Source organism: Bufo gargarizans, unplaced genomic scaffold, assembly GCF_014858855.1.
Source record: "Bufo gargarizans isolate SCDJY-AF-19 unplaced genomic scaffold, ASM1485885v1 original_scaffold_1172_pilon, whole genome shotgun sequence".
Taxonomy (NCBI): Eukaryota; Metazoa; Chordata; class Amphibia; order Anura; family Bufonidae; genus Bufo; species Bufo gargarizans.
The window spans coordinates 240894-248875 of record NW_025334267.1 but is presented as its reverse complement, the minus strand read 5'-3'; the positions used below and the strand labels follow the sequence as shown (position 1 = coordinate 248875).

At 48.1% G+C, this 7982-nt stretch overlaps 1 protein-coding gene across 1 annotated transcript in view; it reads right to left on the bottom strand.

The window, feature by feature from the left end:
* Positions 1-5515: 5515 nt before the first annotated feature.
* Positions 5516-7982, bottom strand: part of LOC122923099 (TAR DNA-binding protein 43-like) — a 39198-nt gene continuing 36731 nt past the window's right edge. The window contains 2 exon segments of the mRNA XM_044273828.1: positions 5516-5656; positions 5658-6026. Of these exon segments, the coding sequence (XP_044129763.1) occupies positions 5516-5656; positions 5658-6026 (510 nt within the window).

Here is a 7982-nt window from a genome sequence, read left to right as displayed (position 1 = left end):
GTGAGGTACCTCCCCCTGCTGGGGAATCATCAGAGAGCTTTGATAAGTGAGCTCAGTGTACAGGAACATGTGGCTGTCCTGCAGTGTGTGTGAGGCCCCTCCCCCTGCTGGGGAAACATCAGAGAGCTGTGATAAGTGAGCTCAGTGTACAGAAACATGTGGCTGTCCTGCAGTGTCTGTGAGGCCCCTCCCCCGGCTGGAGAATCATCAGAGAGCTGTGATAAGTGAGCTCAGTGAACAGGAACATGTGGTTGTCCTGTAGTGTGTGTGAGGCCCCTCCCCCTGCTGGGGTATCAGAGAGCTGTGATAAGTGAGCTCAGTGTACAGGAACATGTGGCTGCCCTGCAGTGTGTGTGAGGCCCCTCCCCCTACTGGGAAATCATTAGAGAGCTGTAAAAGTAAGCTCAGTGTACAGGAACATTTGGCTGTCCTGCAGTGTCTGTGAGGCCCCTCCCGCTGCTGGGGAATCAGAGAGCTGTGATAAGTGAGCTCAGTGTACAGTAACGTGTGGCTGTCCTGCAGTGTCTGTGAGGCCCCTCCCTCTACTGGGGAACAATCAGAGAGCTGTGATAAGTGAGCTCAGTGTACAGTAACATGTGGCTGTCCTGCAGTGTCTGTGAGGCCCCTGCTGGGGAATCATCAGAAAGCTGTGATAAGTGAGCTCAGTGTACAGTAACGTGTGGCTGTCCTGCAGTGTCTGTGAGGCCCCTCCCCCTACTGGGGAACAATCAGAGAGCAGTGATAAATGAGCTAAGTGTACAGGAACATGTGGCTGTCCTGCAGTGTGTGTGAGGCCCCTCCCCCTGCTGGGGAATCATCAGAGAGCTGTGATAAGTGAGCTCAGTGTACAGGAACATGTGGCTTTCCTATAGTGTCTGTGAGGCCCCTCCCCCTGCTGGGGAATCATCAGAGAGCTGTGATAAGTGAGCTCAGTGTACAGTAACGTCTGGCTGTCCTGCAGTGTCTGTGAGGCCCCTCCCTCTACTGGGGAACAATCAGAGAGCGGTGATAAGTGAGCTAAGTGTACAGGAACATGTGGCTGTCCTGCAGTGTCTGTGAGGCCCCTCCCCCTGCTGGGGAATCATCAGAGAGCGGTGATAAGTGAGCTGTGTACAGAAACATGTGGCTGTCCTGCAGTGTGTGTGAGGCCCCTCCCCCTGCTGGGGAATCATCAGAGAGCTGTGATAAGTGAGCTCAGTGTACAGTAACGTGTGGCTGTCCTGCATTGTGTGTGAGGCCCCTCCCCCTGCTGGGGAATCATCAGAGAGCTCTGATAAGTGAGCTCAGTGTACAGGAACATGTGGCTCTCCTGCATTGAGTGTGAGGCCCCTCCCCCTGCTGGGGAATCATCAGAGAGCTGTGATAAGTGAGCTCAGTGTACAGGAACATATGGCTGTCCTGCTGTGTCTGTGAGGCCCCTCTCCCTGCTGGGGAATCTTTAGAGAGCTGTGATAAGTCAGCTCAGTGCACAGGAACATATGGCTGTCCTGCTGTGTCTGTGAGGACCCTCCCCCTGCTGGGGAATCTTTAGACAGCTGTGATAAGTCAGCTCAGTGTACAGGAACATGTGGCTGTCCCGTAGTGTTTGTGAGACCCCTCCCCCTGCTGGGGAATCATCAGAGAGCTGTGATAAGTCAGCTCAGTGTACAGGAACATGTGGCTGTCCTGCAGTGTCTGTGAGGCCCCTCCCCCTGCTGGGGAATCATCAGAGAGCTGTGATATGTCAGCTCAGTGTACAGGAACATGTGGCTGGTCTGCGCTGATTCGACTCTGCATTGTCCCTGTCTGCTGAGTGAGGGAGCGTCTGCCAAGTGCAGGTCCAGCATTTGGTTGTAGGTGGACTGCCAGACTAACTCAGGTACTGACTGGCATGAGGTCAGGTACCTGGTTAGTCTTCCCTGGCAGGGGGAGATATGTGGCCAAACTAACCTCGCCACTGGGTTTTGGAGGGGCCTGTTTGCTAGCCTCTTGCACCAGGATTATGGTCCCTCTCATCAGCCAGGCTTCTTTTGTACACAAAGGACTTGTACTAACTTAAACCCCTGGTCTAATTCGTGCCATTTTGGGATGTTAAATGTATATGTGTATTGTAAAGGATGGGACATTGTATACGTTCAGTAGTGAGGTCTGTTCCATTGTCTCTCTGGGTGTATTGGCGATGTCCCTTTGTCCTGAGAGATAATTGAATTACAACTTGATTGTCTCCAGGACAGAGGACATTGTGTATTCTCCTGCCTGTGGTGATTATGTTAACCATGGTGTACCATGATTATATCACAGGCAGAGGGGAGGATTCCATGTGGGTTGTAGCCTTTGTGTTATTGGTAATTGTATTTTGTTGATTGCGTCTCAGACAATGCCAGTGTGTTAGTTAATTGCGTCAAAGACAATGCTCATTGTCTTTTGTTGATTGCGTTACAGACAGAGGGAAGGGGGTTTTGTGGACAATTGCTGGGAAGGTTTCAATACTGTAAATGAATGTGATTGGCTGTTTTTACAAAACCCTGTGGGTGGTAACCTTGTTGGAAGATGTGTATAAATCACTGCTGTGTGTTCAAATAAAGAGTTCCTATTTTACATTCAACATAGAGCCTCGTCTCGTGTGTGGGGATTGCTATGCGTGTATACTCCCCTGGCTATTACTCCTAGCTCTTGTAAGAGCTGTTCCTGGTTCCTGTGCTGGTATCGGTGTCAAGTGGAGTGCTTGGAGTCCTCGGGAGGCACTGGGAGCATCCATCAACGGAGGTACGCAGTTGGGGTGCCAGGAGATCCTTTACAATGTGTAATCCCAGACGTGCAGGATATCAGAGACTTTTTTCAGCCCAGTAACTAAAAAGCCGTATTTCTGGCCTAAATGTGACAGTCACTTATGCTCATGTGTGAGGGGATTGCTATACGTGTATACTCCCCTGGCTATTACTCCTAGCTCTTGTAAGAGCTGTTCCTGGTTCCTGTGGTGGTATCGGTGTCAAGTGGAGTGCAGCCCCGGGAGGAATGGGAAAAGGAATTGGAACTCCTAGCATGGCAGGAGCTCTGGCTGGAAGATGCCTACCAGGCGCTCTGGTGGTATGGGGCACAGTACCTACCCAGGACAGCTAAGCATGACAAGTCAGAGGGAGAGGATTTTGATGGTCCTGGTTTGTTATGGGAGACTTTTTCAGAGCTGGAGTTTGGGAGCCCTACAGAGTAACCAAAAAGCCATATTTCTGGCCTAAATGTGACAGTCACTTATGCACGTCTAATCCCAGATATGCAGTATATTAGAGGATTTTTCACCCCAGTAACCAAAAAGCCGCATTTCTGGCCTAAATGTGACAGTCACTTATGCTTGTCTAATCCCAGATATGCAGTATATTAGAAGGTTTTTTCACCCCAGTAACCAAAAAGCCGTATTTCTGGCCTGAATGTGACAGTCACTTATACCTGTTGGCCTACGACAAGGCTCCAGGCTCCAGTGGGTGAACCTCTGAGGAGGTAGCCGCTATCTGTGCACCAGCAGGAGAAGACACAGAGACGCTACCCCTTCCCGACCTATTGGGCAGTAACGACGGGATGACCCAGATAAAGAAAGTCCAGTTAGGTGAACAGCTGGAGCCGCAAGAGCGGGCTCAAGCTGTCCGCTTACTAGAAACAAAACAGGCCACATTCTCTCAGGAGCCTGGATACACACTCCTAGCCATACACAAGGTAGAGACTCCAGGACAGGCACCCCTGAGACAGCCCCCTTACTGTATCCCCGAAGCAGTCCGGGAAGGGATGCGGAAGGAAATAGATGAGATGCTTCGGCTAGGCGTAATCGAGCCCTCAGAAAGTCCTTGGGCCTCGCCGGTAGTCTTAGTGCCAAAGAAGGATGGGACAACCCGCTTCTGTGTAGATTACCGGCGCCTCAACGACAAGACAGTTACGGACGCCTATCCGATGCCACGGATGGACGAGCTGCTTGACCGTATCTCTGCAGGGAAGTATCTGACCACAATAGACCTATGCAAGGGATATTGGCAGATTCCCCTAGCAGAAGATGCCATACCCAAGTCGGCCTTCATCACCATTTAAACACACAATGTCACACCCTCCCAGCAACCACAGACATTTAACATATTCCCAGATAGCTCAAGTCTGAGTGCATATCATTAGGCGAATGGCACTCAGACCACACGAATACAATTAAACTAGCCATCTGTGTACCCTCACATAACAAAATACAATTCCAAAGACAGATGTAAGCTGTGCGGCCGGCCTGTCTTCTTTACAGTTAGTATGGGCCATAATCCTGAGGCAGGAGGCTGGCAACCAGCCCCCTCCAAAACACTGTGGCGAGGTTGGTTTCGTCACACCTGTCTAATCCCAGATGTGCAGTATATTAGAGGGTTTTTTCACCCCAATAACCTAAAAGCCGTATTTCTGGCCTAAAAGTGGCAGTCACTTATGCTTGTCTAATCCCAGATGTGCACTATATTTAACAGATGTATTTTATTAACCCCAGTAAGCAAAAAGCTGTATTTCTGGACTTGCAGACATGCAGATAGCCTGTGCTGGTGCACTACTGTTGCATAAAATGGCTGCCGATTATGTATTGATATTGACTAACTGAAGAAAAAAAAGTTTGTTTTCAGCAGTAGTTGGCTCAGGGCAGGCTTAAAAAAATTGTGCACTGCACCCACAAAACACATTTGCTGTAGATCGCTGAGTACAAAACAGTTCTTGATGAGATTTCTCCCAAATCTCTCCCTCACAGCAGCTGCAGCCCCTCCCTACACTAATCCTGAGCAGAGTGACGGGCGGCGCTACGTGACTCCAGCTTAAATAGAGCCTGGGTCACATGCTGCAGTTGGCCAATCACAGCCATGCCAATAGTAGGCATGTCAGTGATAGCCTTTTGGGGCAAGTAGTATGTCGCTTGTTGATTGGCTGCTGTGCAGCCTTTCAAAAAGCACCAAGAAAGTGCCGAACACCGAACCCGAACTTTTACGTAAGTGTTCGGGTTCGGGTCCAGGTGCCGAAAAACCTAAAGTTCGGTACGAACCCGAACTTTACAGTTTGGGTTCGCACAACTCTATTTAAGAATCCTACATTGCCAGGTCTTGTAAAAAGCCTCCAAACACAGAAGACATGACTGCAGCAAACACCTTCTGGTTATTACCTTACAAACCTAAACAGTCCCAACACTATGAACAGGAGCATTTTTCATTTCACTCCAGAGCGTTTACCACCCGCCGCCACCAGCATCATATGCAGTTCACAAGGACTCATTGGCGTTAAACAGAAAAGAACGCACACCTCATACAGCATTCACAGCAGTCAGACATTTCAAGGAGAGGAAAAATTATTATAAATGAACACAAACGCATTTCAAACAGTTATATCTTTTAGGCATGAAAAATAAGCTCCAGTCTTCCAAATGTAGAAGAAACATTGGTGCGTTACTTGCTCCCACTGCTCTCTGCACACCTCAGTATGGCCACTGGATCGAGAGACACATCTCCAACTTACCTACCCCCACACTAAGCCATACTATCTACATGTCCCAAACAGAGGACTTTGATTCCATGTTCGAGCTCAAGCCCCCAATGAACCCAGTACCAGAGCCACCATTAGGAGAACCCCAGCCTATAGCAGAGTTCGAGCCATGAGAATTACTACCTGAGCCAAAACTCTGTGGCCTGGTCTCTTGGCTGATTCCCTTGCCACTGATTGATACCTTGTGGACCAGGCTGATTCTGCTGACTAGCAAGCATACCCATCATCCCCGAGCTGCTCTGTACGGCTGCCGGAGCAGCAGCCATCATTGTAGGGTAAATGCTGAATGGCCCAAAGTTCATGCCACCACCATCCCCCATGTCATTAGGCTGGTTGTGCGCAAGGCCTCCATTGTTTGGCCTGTTATTAGGATATCCCCAATTCCCAAAGATGGGTCCTGGGACTCTGCCACCGCTCTCCAAAGGGCTCTTTCTATTGTGTTTAGCTGCCGATACGTGAACACTGACTCCTTTGATAATCACATCTTCTCCACACAAAGACTCGGCAACCTTGGGAAAAAAATAAAGACATTCAGTCACCGAGGTGACATCTACAAATCCAATTCTAGCCCCAATGACTGGGAAAAACATTGGAATTACCGGGCTTCTAAACAACGGCACATTGGTTAACCCTTTCAGCACCGGGCCACTTTCCACCTTAAATCCCAGGCTGATTTTTGCAAATCTGACATGTGTCACTTTGTGTGGTAATAACCTTAGAACACTATTACTTATACAAGCCATTCAGAGAACGTTTTCTCGTGACACATTGTACTTCATGACTGGTACATTTCAGTCGATATATTTCACCTTTATTTATAAAATTATCCCAAATTTTCCATTTTTTTTTTAAATTTACTCTTTTCTAATTAGAATTTCTCTACTTTTAAGACATCTAGTAATGCCTCATAAAATGGTTACCAATCAACATTCCCCATATGTCGGCTTTGTGTTGGCATCATTTTGTAAATGTTCCTTTTATTTTTAGGACATTAGAAGACTTTCAACAAAGTTTCCAAAACCATTTTTTAAGCACCAATTCAGTTATAAAGTGATTTTGAGGGGCTTACGTAATGGAAACCCCCCATAAATGACCCCATTTTAGAAACTACACCCCTCAAATTATTCAAAACTGATGTTACAAACTTTGTTAACCCTTGAGGTATTCCACAAGAATTAAAGGAAAATGGAGGTGAAATTTCAGAATTTCTCTTTTTTGGTACATTTTTTATATTAATACATTTTTGCTTGCAACACAGCAAGGGTTAACAGCAAAATAAACATTTTGGAGGCAGATTTCACAAGATTGGTTATTAGGCACCATTTTGTATTTGAAGAGACCCTGACATACCCCTACAGTGGAAACCCTCAAACAGTGACCCCATTTTGGAAACTACACCCCTTAAAGATTATGTTACGGATGGTATTGAGCACTTTGACCCCCTAAGCCTTTTACAGAATTTGGAAACACTTTGCTGTAAAAATGAACTTTTGTTTCTTCCAATAAAATGTTGCTTTAGCCCCAAAATTTTTATTTTCACAAGGGGTAACAGGAGAAAAAGCATCAACTAATTTGTTACCCATTTTCTCCTGAATCGGTAACACCCCATATGTGGTGATAAACTGCTGTGGGGGCTCATGGCAGGACTCAGAACAGAAGGAGCGCCATATGGCTTTTGCAGCGCAGATTTTGATGGATTGGTTTACGGGTGCCATTGGTTTTTATTGTCTTACGTGGGGGCTCATTTTTTGCGGGATGAGGAGACCGTTTGATCGGTACCATTTTGGTCGCTTGGTATTAAACTTTGTGAGGCAAGGTGAAAAAACATGGCTGTTTTGGCATAGTTTGGCCACGCCGCAGGATACCACGGTCAGCGCTGACCGAGGCAGTGCAAGGGTTCATGCGCTGGCATCAGCGTTTTCACCGATGCTGGCTCATACAGCAGGGGTCCGACTATCAGTGACTGCCGGACCACTGCGGCTGATCGGACGGGAGCAGCTCCTGCTGCCCGCACAGAGCACCGTAGCCGTATGGTGCTGGGATTTGTGACCCTGATACCAGCGCCGTACAGGTACAGTGCTGGTGTCCTACGGGTTAAAGGGCTTGTCCAGGTTCAGGGCTGAAGCCGGATATAAGCTCCCCTTCACTCCATTACCATGTAGGAGTGCAGCATTTCCTTGCTCCGATGCTCCACTTGTGCAGGGCACGATCTGTTCTACTGCCGGTGACAGATCAGGGTTCACATCAGTATGCTAGGCAGAGACTTCCACCTAGCAGTGAGCCTGGTGACGTCACCAACACAAATGGGTAGTGTATAGCACTGTCCTGGGCATCAGTGGTACTGTCCTCTAAAACCACCCAGAACAGCTATCTACACGGCCCATTTGTGCCAGTGACATCACCGGGTTCCCTGCTAGGCACAAGTCTCTGCCTAGCATACTGATGTGAAGCTCGGTACGTCACCA